At 39.7% G+C, this 19,911-nt stretch overlaps 1 protein-coding gene across 1 annotated transcript in view; it reads right to left on the bottom strand.

Moving 5' to 3' along the window:
- DNAJB6 (DnaJ heat shock protein family (Hsp40) member B6) overlaps nucleotides 1–19,911 on the bottom strand; it is a 59,637-nt gene that overhangs the window by 15,423 nt on the left and 24,303 nt on the right. Inside the window, exons 6-8 of the mRNA XM_032180936.1 lie at nucleotides 18,317–18,448; nucleotides 17,327–17,468; nucleotides 15,725–15,795 (exon numbers count right to left, since the gene is read on the bottom strand). Coding sequence (XP_032036827.1) covers nucleotides 15,725–15,795; nucleotides 17,327–17,468; nucleotides 18,317–18,448 — 345 coding nt within the window. The remainder of the gene's footprint in view (nucleotides 1–15,724; nucleotides 15,796–17,326; nucleotides 17,469–18,316; nucleotides 18,449–19,911) is intronic.

Below are 19,911 nucleotides of genomic sequence, written 5' to 3'. Positions count from 1 at the left end.
AACACCACGTGTACACACCCACACACACCCTCCCGGAATCCTGGGCAACGCTCTCAGCCATAAAAACGCTCCCTCTGCAGTACCCAAGGCTATGTTGGGCAAGCTCTTTTGATTCATTGTTCTTGAACTTGTTGCTAAATGCCAGGAAACACTGATATTGAAGTGCTTAACAGCACGAGTTATAAAATCCACCTCAGCACACGCTTCATCAGGTTTGTCGGACTCAAGAGAAACTGAAATTTTCACCGAGTTGTCTCCAGCAAATGTCACTGTCTCAGTTTGACAGTGAAAGCCTTTAAAGATCTCCCTCCTGCAACTTCCTATGGTGCTTATGAGGAAAAGCAGCCATTTTAAAATCTACTGATTAAAAAAAAAATGCAATTAGTCTGCGAAGCCAAAAGAGCCTGAAATCATTCCGAAACTATCCGGGGAATGCCGCAACAGCTGCAGAAGCTGCACCATCACTGCTGGGGCAAAGTTTCTAAAAACCATAAAGGGAGCTTACTTCAGCCCTGGAGTTTACCAGCTGAAGTACCAGATGGAGGACAACGTTGAGTCATCTCGCACAAACTGGTGGCTTTCCCCAGTTACCGATAATCATTTTCCCTCCGGAGTAACCATTCACCTCTCAGTACCACTGTTATGTTCAGAAAGCACCCAGAGGTTAATGGCTTGCTGTGGTGACAGACATCCTCCATGCAAAGCGCTGGGAAATATTTAGCTGAAGCGGTGCCAGAGTGCTCAGCTGGTTATGAACTAAACATGTGGGCTCTCCATCAATGCCCTCTCCAGGCACTGGCTGGGATGTCCCACCTCGTCCTTTTCCCATCTCGCAGCCTGCGCCAGGCTAACAGCTGTAAAGCCCTGCCTGAAGCATCACCGGGCTCAAGCACATACCTGTTCCTACACCTGCCCGTGCTCACTTTGTAACTTTGGGGATTTTGTGCAAGGTTTCCCAGGGTTGTTGCTGTTTCCTCTGTTGTGGGAGCCAGGCTCATGCCCATTTCCCGAGAGAGGTTAAAAAAAAAAAAAAAATGTTTTCAGTGAGAGGAGAAAGCATGGGAGGTGGTGGTGAAGTCACTGGGAAGTGATGGAAAAATAGGGGATGGGAGATGGGGAGAAGGACAGACTGATGAAGCCAACATTGCACTTCTATTTCTGTCCCAGCAGAGCCATGCCTGCAGCACGCCTAGGATCTGGGAAAGGGCAGGGCTCCATGCTTTCTGCTTAACGCACACCGCAATCCTCTGCCCTTCTGGCTTTAAAAGCTGGCAGTGGACTTGCTGCTTGTGTTTCTGCTCCTCCTGCGCCAGCTCAGCCTGTTCCTGCACCACCCGTGCTCCCAGTACAGCCGAGGGCAGGGGAATCCCCACTGCGGTTCTGCGCCCGCAGCACCCAGCTGCCCCTTTCCTGCTGCTGCCACCAGCAACCAGAGGCAATGGGAGGACTTCTCGCACCCCTAAGCACTTCACACACCCCCCTCGCCCAGCTACGTCCCATACCTCAGCCCTGCCCCAACACGAATCCAGCACTCCCAGCACATCAAGCTATTTCAGAAGGGATGATTCACCACAACAATACATCAATCTGCAACAAATTGGGAAAATTAAGTAAGTGTACGCCATATGCTAATTGCAGCAGCATTGCAAGGAGGTATTTTGAAAGGAAACGTCCTCTGACAGGCTGGGGTGCCATCCATTGCTACAGCCACTCCTGTTTGATTACACCAAATGCTGCAGCCTGACAAACACGCAAGAGCCTGGATTTACATCCTCACTGCCAAAATGTACCCCTCAGATGATCTTTTAGAGCCCAGTGGTCCTACATGAAGTTTGAAGACAGAGAAAACTGCGGCCATAGCACACCCAGGCCTCTGCAGAGCCATTTTGCTGTGTGCCCCGTATGCCTTATACAACTGCTCTCATCTTAAAATCATGATGTGGGAAAGGCAAACAGCAGCGGGTGACACGAATCCTCACGCTTCCAGTAGGCAGAGATGAGCCCATTTGTATGCTGCTGCTCAAAGTGAATTTTATTAAAGGTAAGAGACTTCATCACAAAAGAGCCTTATTCATCGTGGCACGGATTTTGAAAGGAAGCAGAGTGAGGAATGAGTTTCTCAGCTTGACATGTGTAAACACAAATTAAGATTCAAGCCTCAGAGTTTGAACAAAGGGACTTGATTAAAAAAAAAATGAGATTACTGAAAAGAAGATGCTTTCTATACTTCTCAGGCCAAATAAACCCAGAGACAATGTAGGTGTAGGTGACTTCAAGGACTTAGTCTATTCCCACTTCGCTGCTGGGTCACCTCATATCTCCACCACATTTTCCTTCAAATCATGCTGCATTTTTATTAAGTTTCAGTGTTGTCTTCAAAAGTGGCACTAGGGGCTGCTGCTCCCAGGGCAGCTCTCCCCAGCACTGTCCCTACACAACACAAAGACACGATGCAGACCACAGCGACCATCTCCGTCTCTCAAAGCCCCTCAGAAGACAGCCTCAGGCCAAAACCCTGGCAGGCTTCACCTCCACAACTCGGGTTTCCCTTTGAAACAGGATTTTGAAGCACAACACAAAGGCCTATCAGGAAAAACAAACAAAACAACCGCCCTAGCAGCGTGAGGCTAAGCTCGCTGCTGGAGGCAACAAAGCACAAACAGAGTTCGCTGGGCACACGGGGCCTTCCACCAGCATAGCAGAAACACGAGGCCTGCACCATTCTCTGGCGCCCATGCCACACGGCCCAGTGTCTGCAGCCACCATCCTGTCACAGGCCCAGTGTCCTCCTCGGTGCCCTGACAGAGGGCAAAGGCTTTAGGACACAGCGCTGACACCTCTCGCTTGGGCTGGAGACCCTCCCGGGTGGAAAGGCCCCTCCGCTCCCCTAAGGACAACCTTGCCTTCAGCCCTCCTAGGAGGGACCGCTGCTAGGTGAGTCGTAAAATCAGCTTCTAGCTGATTACACAATTCTTCAGACAGCAAACAGAGAAAAACTGCTCTTCTATTTTTGCAACAGACTGATCTTTATCACATTTGGTTTTAATAAGGCCTCAAGATGAGGTCCTGTATCTCTGCTAGCAGCCTGCACTACAAGGAGCATCTCCGGGGCAGTTCAGAACAAGCCATAGTTTCTAAGTCAGTTTGGTTACGTTTTATTTCCTACTGATTATCTGATTTAAATCAATCTTCAAAGACCTAATGCACAGCAAACCCAGATTGCTGTAAGAGATAGATTTTATATAAAAAGCAAACCCGTGCAATTAAACGAAAGAAAGAATCTTGTGACTTCACAAAAATGTGATGAACGACTTCCACGGCTGTTTTGTCAACACTTCCATAGTAATTTGGCAAGCGCACAAGACCGCCAAGTTTGTATTCTGATCAAGTGGCTATTAGCGCTGCTGAAGCCTTGCAGACGTGAGGCAGCTTCCCTGTCTTATATTGCATTGCCCTTGGTCAGTTTATAGGCTCCCATCTTTTCAGGTTATTCATTTGAAAAATATTCTCCCTCACACCTTGAGCCTTAAATATGACACCAAGGGTTTCACATACACTTATAAAAAAAGTACGTTATATCCGTCAAAGTGTAATTCATTGCTCATCTATTACTAGGACAGGGGCAAGGAAATTCCAGCTCTCAGTGCCTGCACACATCCCTGATTTAACAGAGGCACACATACAAAAAAATACCAGAACCTTTTAATTGACACTGAAAATGTCACATGCTCCTGGCAACAGGAAGTCTGACAGCTCAATAGGTTTCAAAAATATTTTATGAACCTTCACCACAAAACCCAATCCTATTTTTGACATCTTCCTGACAACAAAGAACACCAAGCAATTAGCTGGCATTCCTGCTCGATAATGACACACTAATGAGAGGTCTGAATCTGAAATAAAGCATCTTGCTGCAAGTCGACTTTCAATACTAATTTTAGCGAAATATTTAACTAGGAACCAGAACCCAGACCTCACAGGTGCCTTCACTCCCAAGTTGCACCACCTTTTGCTGTTCAACATCTCCAATTCATCAAGGAAATCTCAAAGTTTCCAAGCTATCTTCTTTTAACCCCAAAGTTAAGCTGTTCAACCTGTGCCTTAAAACCACCATAGCTTAATACAATAATTTTTTCAAAGGCCTATCAATAATAAATACTGATACACATCAACTTCTACATGCAAACAAATATACACAAAATTAGAAACAATCATTTATATGCACAGAAAGAAGGAACTGCTCTGTGCATACTGCTCAAACTGAAGTCCTGACCAAATTAACCCTTGAGTGGAAAGCATAGAAATTAAAGTTTTCAGCTAAAAGTAACAAACACCAAACCAGAACCATGACTATAATCCAACAATAACAATACTTACAATTCTTTTGTGCCTGGAAACAGTATCATCAGTCATTTTATACGCTGCTTCTGAAGAGATCCAGGGAGAAGAGAGGATGTTTTACCGAGAGGGCTCTGTGAGCTTTTGAAGCAGAAGCAGGGTTCAAACACCGATGTTGGCATCTGCTCAGCACATGCAATGCAGCCATGCAAATCCTGGCAAGGCCATCGCAGTGGAGAGGTAGAGGTGGCACAGCAACCCCAGCACGGAGCGATGGCTGTTCATGGTCCAACGCCATCCCACCTGCCCTTTCTCTACCTTCTCATCAAACCTTTGGGATCCATGGGATGAAGCACAAAGCGCAATGACAACCATTGCTGACCACAGTCCCTGAGGCCAAAGCAAAAAAGGGGCAGGGCTGTGCTGAAGAAGCACCATAAAAGCAAGGACACTGGAGAACACCAAGCTCCAGAGGGGAGCACAGGATGGCCAGTCGCCCATGAGCTCTCGGCACAGAGGTGGGTGTTCCCGTGGAAGCCATGTACCCACGCTGAGGCCACACACCAGGGGAACAACTCACCACCTTCAGCTGTCGGGACTAGCTGCTGCTCAGCATCACCTAGCTTATGGATGCACCTCCTGCGGTTCTGCAATGGCAACGAAAGCTTTTCCAAATATTTAAGTCACTTCGACAGCTGACTCACTATATACCAGTGGAATAAATATTTAAGAAGAAAAAAAAACAACGTCATCAAAACTGTTTCAACTACAAAGGCGCTTCAGTAGAACTAGCAAACCAAAGCACAGCATCCAGCAAACTTAATCCCCTTCCCTCTTGAACACCAGCAAACTCGAAACCTTCCCAGAAACACTTGCCAAGTTTGACTAAGATTTAAGATGCCAAACTTCATTTATGCCACAGCATTTCTCCTCGGCTCTGTAAAGTCAGTGCTGTTCACTTTGCAGAGCTGCGAGCATACTGCAGTCACACTGTTGTGTCAAAAGGAAACCCAAAACAGATGCACAACAGAAAGCTGACATTTACACAGATTTACATGCATGCAAGTTGGCAACTGACAGAAAAAGCCCCAGATTTTGCACTTTTGAGAACATTTCATCACTTTCCAATTAAAATTGTGACCTTGCCTGAACTCTGGGCATTGGACACAGTGTAGTAATTCTACAGAAACAAATTTCCTTTTACAGTAATTTTTAAAAATACTAAAGAAAAGAATTAATGACTGTTTTAACGACTTTTTCCAAAGAAAAAACTGCCAACACAAGAACACTAAGCTGAAAAAACCCCTACGAAGCACAATGCTGTAACTTCACCAATAGAGCCAGCACCTGCTGAGAGACAGATCTGTTCAGGGAAGCCTTCAGACACTGAATTTCCAGTGAGATGAACTGATAAATAAACCCACGCCTGTACCACAAAGACACTTGACGAGTCCCTGATTACAGTTTAAAAGAAAGCACTGCTACACCTCGGTGTCTATATGCATCTCAATCTCAAGTGAAAATCTGTATGCTTTAAGGAAAGATGTCACAAAAAAAAAAAAACAAAAAAAAAACTGGAGAAACTCTGACCTCTATTAGTAATATACCATCTAATCTACAGTAAGGCTGCACTTCAAGTGCTGACATGGCTACACACCATCTACAGGCCCATACACAGCACCTGAGACGCCAATAATTTGGGGAATTTTACCACCACACCCAAAAAACACAGGAGTTAGCTGAATCCAGAGCCAAACGTGAATGAATGGCTAGTTGTTGGTACAGAAGAGGCTGGGAGGTGTAAGGCAGAAACGCACCCACCCCTACCTTCTGTCAAAAAAAAAAAAAAGAAAAATTTTCTGCAGTTGGAAACTATTCTGTCCAGGGCAGGAGGAACCTCCTCTGCAACAGAATAAATAGCATATTTAGGCACTCAGCTTCGTGATTTATTCTATGAAAGCAGTTACCAGGGATCTAGTCATCTTTTTATACAAACATTTCAAGGAGCAAAGCACACACATGATCTCAGAGCAACTGGTGAAGGAGAGGGAAGAGTGGAAACTACAGCTGAATACTCAAAGAATCTTTTGCTCTTCATTTTGTTCATCAGGAATAGGAAGGCTCAAACACCTGTGCCTCCTCTAAGAAATGTTTTATTTCCCTCAATTTAGCTTCTTGTAATCATTCCTTAAGATAGGAATTATCTTCTAGATTATTCACTGCATGAGAAAGCACTATATTTACCTCCTATTGTATGACACTTATAACTCTGTCTTGCAACCATTGAATTTGAGTAGTTAAAATTACAAAACACTACAAAAATACCATGAGTAGGGTTCAGGACAAATTACTCAACTTTCTTTTAACCTTTCAAACACAGAGCTATCTTCCAGTTCTTCTGGGATAACACTTTCAGAATGGATCAAAAAATCAGTCAATACCAGTGTTTTAGAAATACTTGGAAATGATTTACATTTCTGTTTATTGTCCTCCTTGCAATAGATATTGTAAGTTATATACCCTGTAGTATTAGCTATAACACCCCAAAAATATAAGAATATGCATTGTGAAGTATACCTAATTTTCTTTTTCCTTAGCAGCGGTAAAAAAACAAAACTTATAATGTACTTTGTCATATTCAGCCCAATTCCCTGGATGAATCGTTTTGCATAAGAACACCTGAACACCCAACTCAAGTCTTCTTGAACTGCACAGAGAACAGAATTGCATTTCCTAACTTTGAAATAGGTTCTCTATGGGACATAGCTCAAAAATTTTGAGGTTCCTTGGAAAACATGGATACAATTACTTTGCTTTAACAAATTACAGCTTGCCACTTTTAAACAGTAAGTTGTTTTGAAGTGGTTTTCTGCTAACAAGCAGTCCGCAAACCCAAGGTGCACAGTGGCTGTATGCCTCAGTTAGAAAGGTTTCTTTCCAGGTCTACTCTTAAGCCAGAAAAGGGCTTGTACAATTATTTGCTTTTCCATTAACAAGTTTCCAGGTTACTAAAGCTTTGCTTTTCAGTTAACAAGTTTCCAGGTTACTACAGCTATGTCTACATTGGTGAAGCTGCACTGCTCTGACTCGGGTTTTTAATCAGCAAGGGGAAACCCTTACAGTTTCTACAGTTTGTACAGAAAGGAGGCTGCACAAAAGCTATCTTAAGTACTGAATATTTAGATCTCAAAATAGTTCTTCTACAGTCAAATTAACCCTAAGGTTCAGTTCAGGAGTTCCAGCACTCTCCAGGCAGGGTACCCTCCCAAGAAAATTAGGAAGGACCTACAGAAACCACATGATATTGCCATACAAGTGCTGCTGAGTTCGAATTCCAGGAGCTTGCCTGTCTACCAGCACCTCTCAGAAATAAACGTGATTAAAAATGAGTATTAACAAATGCGGCTCCAAGTATATTTAAAAGCCAAGTGTCTATGGGCAGTTTTTTTTTCCACACATACAAGCCCCGTAGGAGACGCTTCTCTGGCAGTTTCCTGTTGAAATATGTTTTTCTGACATAATGTACCCTTAGGTATTTAGCATGCTACCAAAACCAATCTAATTAACCAAAAGCCAGCTTTTTTTCATCACATTAACTTAAGCTTCAAAACACACATATTGCTGTCCACTTCAGATTTAACACACACTAAAAATAAAAACTTGGAATGGTAAATTCTTTGCCCACATTTTTCAAACAAACAATCCTGTCTGCCAAATGAATCTTTGCCATAACATGATATTAACCTCTTAGCTTTCATCTCAGGACCCAAAACGAGGCGCTCTGAAGCTCTGCAGTCTGTTTTTGGTGAGAAGGGAGAGGAGACATGCAAGGACTCATGACGATTCCAAACCCAATTCCCTGGGACAGTCATCAAGGCCCTCGCCCTGGTTTCCTCTTTGTCACTGAACACCCAATTTGTCCACTACAATAAAGCAACTACTTACCTTAATAGGTTCAGAACACCTTCTCCCACTTGAATTCCTCTCTTGTCACATCCCAAACTGGATGCTTTAGGGTGACAGTCACACAGTGTCTGTGCCCTGGATGCACGTGTTGCCTATCTTCCCAGCTCCCTGCCTCTATAGCAGCTCCCAACAGGGATCTCCACACACAGCCCCAGCCATCCCTTCAACTCCTTCATCACTAAAGCATTCCCTGGTCTCAAAACCACAATAAAAATGTTATGAGCATTAATGTAGGGGGAGAGGGAGAGAAAAAAAAAAAAAGAGACAATCATGCTAAGGCAGACCCTACAAAGAAAGGTCTGAAGGACATTGCACCTTTCCATCTCAATCTGCTCCCCAGCCTCCTGAGTTTTCTGTTACTTCCATGTAGACCCAAACACTTGCTTCTTACTAAATCATATTTTTCAGAAAGATGGTCTTTAAGACACCAAAAGCTGGAGAAACCACTCCTCTTGGCAGGTTCTTTCAACAGTTAATCACTCATGTGTTAAAAAATGCATGTTTATCTTCTCATTTGAATTTGTCTAGCCTTACACAAATGTTTATACTCTTCTTCCAAACAAGGCAAACTTTAATAGCAGTTTATTCTTACTGTTGTACTTTTTTTTTTTTTTTTTTTTTAAAGCAAACTAGGGTTTGGCACATCATCCTCAGGCTGCAGAAGCACCTCCTGGTCCTGCCCTGGAGCAGCACCCAGCATTAGAAAGTGAATTTCCAGCTCTCAGCTACTCCCCTGAATATTCACCTCCTAGTTTGTATGGAAGAATTTAAGAATCTCTTTTACTGAAACTCAGTATACGGTCAGATCCTTACCATAAAGGTAGTGATGGCAAGCAGTAATAAGAAACATACGTCCAGATTAGCAGATTAATTCTGGGAGGTGTCTGAGTACTTAACAGGGCATGCCCAAATAAATGAAGATAATGAAGTGTAATCTGCTGAGTATTATTAAGGAAAGCCTGGCCAAAGTCTTTTCAATAAAAAATGCTTAGTCCTACAATCCTGTAAGAGAAACGGGAAGAAATACTGGAGGAAATGCTGAGCTTTGGCATGTAGTTCATGTAGTTTTTCTCCATTTTCCTCCTATGAAATGGTTTCATAGATGAGTCCAAAGCAATTGTAAACCATCCATAGTCTGGCTTGCTTTGGACAGAGACCATTGCTGCAGAATATGTACTCCCACAGGCAAGAAGCAGAAGTCCCCTGCTGAGTAAGACAACTATCACACCTGCATGACAAGTGCTGGCAGTTTCTGTACTGGTTTTTGTTCTGTTCAGAGTAAAGGGCAGCCTCCACCTACGTGAAAAAAGTTTGCCAGAGGTGGCAACCCTGGTGAGTTACACGAATGTCTGATAAATAAGCAATTTAACCTTACTCCATGCATCAGTTACAACAATCAACACAGGCACAATATATATTTCTGGAAAAAAAAAAAATGAAAGACCACTGATCTGCTCAGCTTCTCTACCAGATGCGTTAAAGTTTCTGCAGACATATGATTTTTTTTTTCTCCAGGTAAACTCCCCTCAAATTTCAATCATGCCTGTGACTACAGCTGAGATAGAAGAACTTTATTCCAAATCTGCTGCTCTGCATCTTTAGCTATTTCGGTAACAGCTTCAGGCGACAGGGTTACAGACAGAACCAAAATCTCTCTCTCTATAACTCTCCCCTGGCCATCAGAACACGTGTCCCAAAATTTGAGCTTTCTGACCAGTCACACAAGCTGCATTCCTCACCCATACTATTAACTCATTCAAAATTTACAAGTGAGAAATAACACAGATTTCACATTTGATGTTTAATATTCAATAAAAGGAGGAACTGAAGCCTTCTGAACATACCACGTCATTTGTTATTACCAAATAAAAGACAAGCATCCTTACTGCAGTCTTCACAATCTAAGCATTAATATATAATCTGTCAGAATTCACATTCAAGTTTTTTGAAAGCATTCATCTTTATTCTCAGTGCCGGTGAGCTTGCAACTACATTTCTTTTTCCCTTTTTTCTACCAAGTTTCTTTCAAAGTTGGCTGCATTGAAAGGAACAGCTGGAAGAGCTCTCATCTGTGATTCAGTAGAAAGGATAAGCTACAGAGCAAACTAAAGCATTAAGAGTTATTACTACAAGCCTCCAAAACACACTCTCCTGATTGTCAATTTTAAGTAAAGCTCAGAAGTTATCTATTTCTACTGATTTTTAAAATGAACCCATAATACTGCAAATGCCAGCATTATTTAAAACGCCAGAACACTGAGGAGACAGTTCCATTAAATGACATCCTTTTATTAGAACTTTTTATTTACCTTCTGAATTAAACATAGTTTAATCCCCACCATTACATTTTGAAGCTGACATCTGCTCAGGCAGAAGACTTCGGCTCCCTTTATGCAGAAGATAATTAGCACTTGGGCCAGCAGTGCAATCTGCCTCACCCCAAGACGTCCTATTTGGATACTTCAGATTGGGATACTACAGCATCCAGACTACCACCTGGATTTCAGACACGGTAAGCGTGACAGGGGATATAGTACTCGTGGGTTTTCAATTAACTTCCTACCAGCTGCTGTAGGTAAGATAATACCTAATCCAGCAGGAAGCCTGCCAGAGCAAGGTTAGTTTTCAGAGAAGTTTCAATGACTTTTAATCAGCAGTCAGCTCACATGGGTTCAGAGTTAGATATCACGTGGTCACAGCATTTTTTTTCTTGCTTTCATTTTCTTTTCTTTTTTTCCTGACAGCAACATCTCAAAATTGTATAAAACAGCCCTTTCCTGCTCTAATTTTTCAGTAGTGCACCTCACTGAACCATCAAGTCTGATCAAGCAGCAGATCCACTACAATTAAGAACTCCAAAGGTACAGTTTGCAACACTAACAAAGTGAATTTGCTTCGTTCCAACATTACTGCAGCATAAGGACCATTTCAGCATCCTGGGTGGAAGATAAAAAGCTTTTTACTTAACCACCACTTGAAGACAAGCAATAACAAGAAGAAAACCCAAACTATCTATGTTTAGAACTATGTAAAACAAGTTTGAAGTCACAATTCAGTCCCAAAGTAAACAAGACCAGGGAGAACAGATAGTATATAAAAAGCTTTCTAATCTTATGTCAAAAAAAGCAGTTTCCAAGTCAAGGTTACAGTTCGCTAGCAGGTCACTGATGTCTGTATTGCAACCACGCTGTGAGAACTTAGGCTTAAAATAAGCCTAAGTTCTAAGACATCAGGATCGAAGAGAAAGGTTTTCCAAAAACACTTTTGAAACGCTTCCCCCAAAAGGCTAACAAGAATTCTAAGTTAAAGTAAGGGATTGCATTCCTGTAGAGTGCTTTTGAAAAGTTCCCGGTCATAAGCAGCATTCAACTGTAACACCACGTGAAATGCCAACAACCATCTTCGAGGTAGACACAATCTTTATACAACACAGATTAAACTAAGGCAAAGTAGGAAACAAGCTCACCTTCCAAACAGAACAGAAGCACATTCAAGAAGAGAGTTCGGGTTTAAAAAAAAAAAAAAAAAAAAAAAAAACTTTCCTTATCACTGGGCAATCCCACAGATGGTCTAAAGCAGACACACACCTAAATACAACACAGACAAGCCTCCACTTACACCTAGAGCTAAAACATAGAGGCAAGCAAACAAAACAGCCAGACACAAATACTGACAGAGAAGAATAAAAACCTTGGGCTTGTTTAGAGGCTGTTTTGGTTTTTCAAGTCTTTTCCAAGTCCTGTCTTCAGCATTTGAAGACCCAGTCCACTAATCACAAGCTGATACAGGATGTCTTACAAATGCTAGGTACACTTAGCAGAGCTTTCTTCCTTATACCACAAAACATCTGAGATTCAACATAGAGGGTCTTTTAAGGAGTCTTTTAAGAACTGAGAACTACAATAGCTGCAACAATTTTAAAACGTGTAGCATTCTAAGGCAAAAATCTAATTTTTTTCAGTAAAGCAAAGTAAAACGGTAGCTGTCATGCAATCTGAAGAGAATCGTGTTAGTGTATTGCACTGAAATTGCTGCCATGCACAGAGACACAAAAGAGGTTGCACCAAGGAAAAGCATTACAAAGTTATTGTATTCTACCAATGAACTTTGAAGCAGAGCAGGAGAGGGTAAGTGACACAGCAGGTTCAAGAACTCCATCTTATTGTTTTTTTCAAACCACTGTAGGTGGTTTGTTTTAAAGTGGGTGGTGTCCCCAAACATTCAAAATCAATCCCTCATACGTGAAGAAATTGTACTTTTAATCATACAGTACCCATTTTTGACAGTTATCTCCTCCCACTGCATGTTTGATGTAAATCCTTTTGTAAAATTAGGAACCTTTGCTGTTATTAAGCATTTTGTGCTACTTTGGCCAAAGCTGAAGTTCAAGGAAATTTGTTGCCCTGGATGAATCATTACCAAGTGAGTCAGTTTTGTACATACATGCAAAGTACATATTAGTAAGAAATTATACAAAAGTTTTCAAAGCAACCTAATAAATGTGTTTTACAGAACAAGGAAACTCATTTCAGCAGCAAAATTACAAAGAAAGTTTGAATATATAATACATATTAGGAATTTAAAATGGATCCACAGAAAACACTGAATGAGGATTCGTTTTGTGCATTACAAATTAAGCTGGATGCAAGAAAAAGGAGCTGTGCTATTTCAATTAATTCTACATATTGAAGCAGGTGGAGACTATCACACCTCAGTCAAGTATGAGAGTGTGCCAGTTTTTACATCCGGACCTGGAACTGCCAGTAATATATTTGGAATAAGTATCCACCCAGTTCAATTGTCAGCCTGCTCAGATGGTGGTGTTTGGTTATCTGCTTACTACAGTAGAGATCTTTACTCATGGATTTACTGATGAAACTTGTTTCTTATCTGTTTTTGTGCTTTGCCAGCTTCTTTCTGCCAAGAAAGTGCAGTGCTGCCGTTTAAGACTGCATCTTCCTCTAGCTCTGACAATAACCAGCTTCAGGGATCTCAAGGCAGAAGAGAAACCATCCAAAACACTGGATCTTCATCAAATTTACACTGTTAAGGGATTTCATTAGGGAACCTTTGAGTGAATGATCTATAGCTCTATAGTATCACACTTTTCTGGTTAAGGTCTAACACAACCGTGTGGGTGGAAAACTGCCACTAGCAACTACGCTACCGTAATTACCTTCTTAACTTGAACTAGTTAACTTAAATGTTAACCTATAAAGGATAAAAACTGGGATTAAAATAGAAGGTAAAGATTGGAAGCTTAACATAAAAGCTATGGGTAACCACAGGAAGGAATTCAAACTCAACTCCGGATTGTCCTGATTTTATTTGAGTTGGTTAACCAATTTTGAAGCACTTTTTACAGTTTACATAACTTAAAGGAACACTAAGTGTCCTAGAAATGTAAATTAACATTTTTCATAACTCAAGACATCACAACAAAGCCAGATTTTGAAATAAATTGATTGTTTAGTTATCTGGATCAGGAGGGAACATACACAGGGAAGGAAAAACAGCATTGATAAGAAAATGCTTAAGTTCTAGACTGAGTTTGTGCTTCTACACCAAAAACATAACACTGAAGTAACAACTCTGCAAAGAACTTGAAAAGGGATGTAACATCTGTGGTCCCAAAACCGAACTATATATTAACGCCTTCTAACTCTTACTTTATTTGGTTGTATTAAATTAACGCTGAAGTAGAAGGACAAATTCCAGATATGCCAACTCTGCTGTAAATTTGAATCCTAATCTAGCAGTTTTTTAGATTGCTGGGTTTGGGTTAAATTGAATCAGTTATCCTGCATCATACACATGAGCAAATCTTTTCAATATATTTAATAATCGATGCGTTTGTTAGTACAAAGCAGATGGTGTTCAGTAAAAAGTCATTAAGTGATTATTTAAAAACACCATGCTATTTTTTTTTAAACATTAAGCAAGACTAAAGAATTTGGTGAAAGCCAGATGTTCAAAGCTGGTGCACAGACAAAATTGTACATCTGTAATTTATGATATTACCCAGAGGCTGGCAGGTATTAACAAATGCCAATACTTATTTGCATGCTTCCCCTATGACATCATCTTTCACTAAACTTTGAAAATCTGGTCTTAGCTACAAATTAACACTTTGCTTCACTCCATTAATTAAAAAAAGGCATCCATCTTTTTGTTTCTGGTTGATGAGTAATGTGAGATATTTTAATCATATTTAGCTTTCATTTGTCCCTATTAATTTTGTGCAAATTTGCTCCAAAGTCACCATGTCTCAAAACGTGAGAAAAATTTTCAGAAAGCTTTTAAAAAATACTGATTTTCCTGTATATTTGTGTTCACTACAGATTATTTTTTGAAGCAGTCTCACAGTCTCAGAGCTTAAAGCCTTAGTTTGTGTTTTTTGTTTTTGTTTTTGTTTTTTTTGTTTGGTTGGTTGGTTGATTTTAAACAGTGTGATTTATTTTCTGCCCAGGCCAAAAAAAATAGGGCAAAAGATGGAGTTAGAGAGTCAGCCTCTGAACGCTTCTTAAAAATAGGTGCTTCAAATACAGGTTTAGAAAAGAAATTAAATATGTTTTCAGTCACACTGAAGAAAACATCTGTAAAGGAAAAAAAGGCCCTCATCCTTCAGATGGAAGAAGAAGGTGGTGGGAAAAAAAGCACCGATTTCCCAAGTTGCCCAAATCACACACAGACACAAGAAGGTTACAAATGCCATTCATGAAAGAATGCACCACAAACATCAGCATTTATTCATTTTGATTTTTTTTTTTTTTTAGCAAATGACAAAAGACCCAGCTTACTGGCTTCACTTTTGTTTACCTTTTGCTTACATTACACATTTAAACATTTGTCAAAACTTACTAAGTTGTCTGCATTCATGCACAACTAGAAAACATCCTTAATTTATTTAAACCAGAAATGCATTACCAGAAATGTATTAACATCGTTCACTAGTAAATATTAAAAAAAAGTTGAAATTATTAAAAAGTTTATCCTGGAAATGTTAACTTCACAGCAGACTTAAACTACTAGTTGGCTCACATTTCAAACAAATTGGAAAAAGCAAGATTCATGCTAGTGTTAGTGTACATCTTGCCCTAGCACTACTGAAGAATCATGGTTCACCTTGGATCATAGATAATAAAAAGAAAAGTGCATACAGAAATTTACAACAATTTTAAGGACAAAAAAATGGTCCTATCGATGTGGTCCCAACAATAAACTTAAAAGTCTATGACAAATACAAGCTCCCGTGAGCTATTCATACTACTTAAGTACGGATATACAGAAAGTTGAGTTCATTTGAAATCTTCAAAAAATGTTCCTGTCAATCCTCAAATGGTGGCTGTTATAGCTTAAAATTTCTGTTAAATGCGTGCGTTGAATTACTTGTTATCCAAGCGTAGCAGCTGCTCCTTACCATTTATTGTTAGCGACCTTAACTGGCCATCTTCTTCAACTTCTACTCTCTCTTGTCCGTTCTCAACAATTCTGTAGGACAAATAACAGTTTGTCATTTCAGAGCACTGTAACTGGTTTGAAAATATACACCAGACCTAGGCTTTTAGATAAAGCACAACGGAGCACTGCCTGCTTAATACAACTGTAATTGGCAAGCTTTCACATTTAACAGTGCAGGAGCTGTAACTAGCAACCATCTGCATTTCCCCACTGATATTGCTTATTTATAGCAGGAAAATTGCTTTGTGGAAGTTTGAATCCTATAGTTTGTGCAGTTCACAGGTAGAGCTGTCACCTTGAATTGTCACAGCTGTACTGACACTACTTACAATTACCTAGGACTAAATGTCTTTTTTATAGATAGAACTGTGCTGTCTTAACATTGCATTTTGTATCATTTGTTACATGCATAATGTTCTAGAGCCAATCACAATTTTGCTTAACATAAGACATGCAAGACAGTCTTCAATCCACTTTTAACTTGATCAAAGCAATTGAATTGGAGACCAACTGTATGATGAGTTTAGGACTAGCATGTACTAGGCAGAAGTTAAGTATCCTTGAATAGAATGGGATATTATTAATAAGCTATGTGGTTTTAGGTTGTTTGTTTTAAAAACAGAAAGATGAGCAATATTTAAATTTAAAAAAAAATTCATGCCAGAAATTTTCACTGTCTTGGCATTCTCCCCTCATAATTAAAAGAAGCCACATGGATAGATACAAACTTCTCTGATAATCAGACTTAGTAAAGAGAACACACCCATATCAAAAAGAGGGAGAAAGGCTTCCTGTCCAAAGCAAAGCATTACTCAAAATTGCTCCATAAATTCCCAAATGCAGTCATTTCTCCATCACATATGGGTAGGCTATGTACAGTACCTGAAAATTCCCTTTCGAATAAATAGGAAAAAGTTTTCTCCAAAGTGGGTTTCAGTTGCTTAGTTCACTCAACAAATGAAACAAAATGAATTTTTACACAGAAATTCAACTTCACTCAAAAACTGTTTGGGAAAGCACACTAGAACAGATGTTAAGGAAAGTTATTTCGTGTTATCTCAAGTTTCCCAATTCCAGTCAATAGCTTCAATATCAACAAAAGCCAAGCATACTTCACTCTTCTCAAGCTGACTTGGTAGGCAGCAGTCAAAGACCATGATAAAAGATGGGAGGATCCTAAAGCCCACAAGGACCTCCGCTGCAGAGTCCCTTTCGAACAGCAAACAAGATACTGCCATCATTTTTCATCAGGGCAGTTCTCACAGCCAGCCTTATGCAGTTCAACCCTCCTTGACTCTTCGGGTTTTTGTCTAAACTCCTGTCTTCTCTATTTTCCCATGCTACAGCTGCAAGCAACTCAGCAATGCCAAGAGTTACAAAACCCAAAACAACTTTTCTGCCTTAAAAGAAACCTCACAAATTAAAACTGTTATGACCACATAATTTAAAAGGAAATAATTATACACACATGTGTATGTGTTTTTATGTATACGTATATTTATATGCATGTATGTTCAGCTATGCATTTCTATATAGTTTCATAGAAATGTATCACTCTTACCTCTTTGTAGTAATTTTTCTGCCGTTGACTATTTTAGTTGAGGTTGATACTGATTTGAAGTTACCCATCCCACTGCCACCAAACGATGTGGAGGAGAACGAAGTAAGACCTCCATGTCCCAGTGAACCAAACGAAGTAAAACCTATTGGGGAAGAAGTTCACAGGAAAAGTATTTGACCAAAACCATATTTCTGTATGACTGTGAGCTTCAAATTTATCAGCCACCGGGACTACATCCTAGCTTCACAACACACTTTGATGGCTGCATCAACACAACATCAGTGACTGATGGCATTGAACACTGGTATGAAAATAAAAACCTGACTCCAGCACTATCACCTTTTCCCATATGGGCCCACAGTTCCAAATGCTGAGCACTGTCCAAAAACTGTTTGTCCCTTCCTTTAAAGGAAAGCCACTCAAGCCTGTCAGTTGAACTCAACCATTACACCATTCTTTCCGCTCAAGGTAAAGATAATAACTTCAGAGTCTTATTTTTCATTTTATCATAGAAGACTGGGTTAGCAGACAAAATAAGTTTTGTATCACTAATGTGCCAACTAAGACCCAAGATCCTATAACAACACTGAGTAGCAGCAAGTCTCAGCAACCTCTGAGAGGCAGACTTCAACATTCAAGTTAACTACCCCTAACTCATTCTTAGTACTACTGTGTTTTTTTTTCCCCCCAGTGAATTTTCAGGACCTCACCCAAAAGCCATGACACCAATACTGAAACAGTTCAAAACCAGTTCTAAATTCTGGTGCTACAGTTCCTTTATGGCTTTAAATGCAAACAATTCTACCTCTTTGAGGTCTGTTTACTTTTCCTGAGCTTTCGGGTAGACCTAAGGTTTTATTTACATTCAGACTTTTCAGATAGCATCCTAAATTCAAAAACATGGCCTCACAGTTGATTAAATGAAAGCAACTTTACATCAAGATGTTTTGTAAACCAAAACAGAAATTCCATGTTATTCGTGATATTTACCTGTGTCAAATGAAGGGAAAGCACTTCCAAAACCAGGGAATCCACCAAAAGCAGAGAAAAATGATCCACCGCCTCTGTTTCTGCTTCCCCTTGGACCCCGTCTGTTCCCGAAAAAGTCTTCAAAAGGATCTTCTACAAAACACAAGACAATTAAAGAGGTTAATCTCACTGAGCGATCCCGTATTTAAACAGTTTCAATGAAAAAAAAAAATCCTGTTATAGTTGAGATTCTTCCTTTGAAATATGTGATTCTACTGAGCCGAACAATCCTCTAAAAGAGGCTCCTTTTGGACTAAATTCTAACTCATTTTTATGTTTACAAATGATAAGTGGTTAATCATTTTAACTATTTAGAATTAAAAAGCAGTAAACCTAACAAAAAGGCTTTCATTTTTCAGCACAAATGCAGTTGATAAGAGTTAAGAAAATAGCATGCTTCAGATGCTCACATAGCATAACAAACTATGACAGAAGAAATCAAATCAGTATTTATTTGAAGATAAATATGTCCACCGAGTTAACATTTGACAGATTTAGAACTTTTCAGATACAGAATGGCCCCTACTACACAGCAAAATTTAAATTTAACAATTCCTAGAATATTGCACACACTTATATGCACTTCCTAGTTTACTGCCCTACAAGATTTATTGCAGACCACCCCGACAGTGTCTCTAAAAAGTAACTTCCAGCTAGGTTCTATCAATAAGCGAAATATAAAAAGAACAGCCAGGGACTGACTGATGACTCATAATCTGCAACTATTTTACGTGTTTATTTTAGCACTTGCCACATTAGGCACTTCAAACACTTATTCTGAGGCACATTTAGGTAGTAAATTATGGGACACTGTTCATAAACCTACAAAAGAACCATTCAGGCCCTACCAAGCTATAGGCTCTATATCTTTCTTTATATATACTTCTATATATATACACACATATCTGTGTGTTTTTATATATATATATATATATATATATATATATATATATATATATATATATATATATATATATAAATAAAAATAAAACAGACACCTATACAAGAACTTACCTATTTACTTAAAAGTAATTAAATTTTCCTAAAGAAATATATATTACTAGGACTGTCTGAAAAATGCTTTTTACTAAAGCTCTTAAAACAAAGAGGAACATACAATTTTAATCAGGTATTATTTTTAATCAAGTACCTGTTATGTTAAATTCAGAAGAGTACAACTACTTCAACCACCCTCTCAGTCAGAATCAGAGCTCTACCAGGACGAGTACTGTACGCTACCAACAATTTTACCAAGTTCTACAAGTGGGCACTCTATATTGGAAGGTAAAAAGTTTTAAATACTGCTCAGACTAAGCTCTTCCTGGGAAATGCAGAAACTGGTGACAGCAGCGATAGAAGTATGAAAGCAACGCAAGATTCTTGTAACTGTATGACTGTTCTGATATTTTTAAGTTGCGAAAGAAAAGTTCAGAAACTCAATACTTAAGCCAGCTCTGGTATCACTTCAAAAATCTAAGCTCGTTTATGCTAAGTCACCCAGTCAACGCAGCAGTGACATTACTAAAGCAATCAATCTGATAATAAAAAGATATCAG

This window comes from Aythya fuligula, chromosome 2 (genome assembly GCF_009819795.1).
Source record: "Aythya fuligula isolate bAytFul2 chromosome 2, bAytFul2.pri, whole genome shotgun sequence".
NCBI classification, from domain to species: domain Eukaryota; kingdom Metazoa; phylum Chordata; class Aves; order Anseriformes; family Anatidae; genus Aythya; species Aythya fuligula.
The sequence above is the reverse complement of the archived record's forward strand: the minus strand, read 5'-3'. Positions and strand labels throughout refer to the sequence as shown.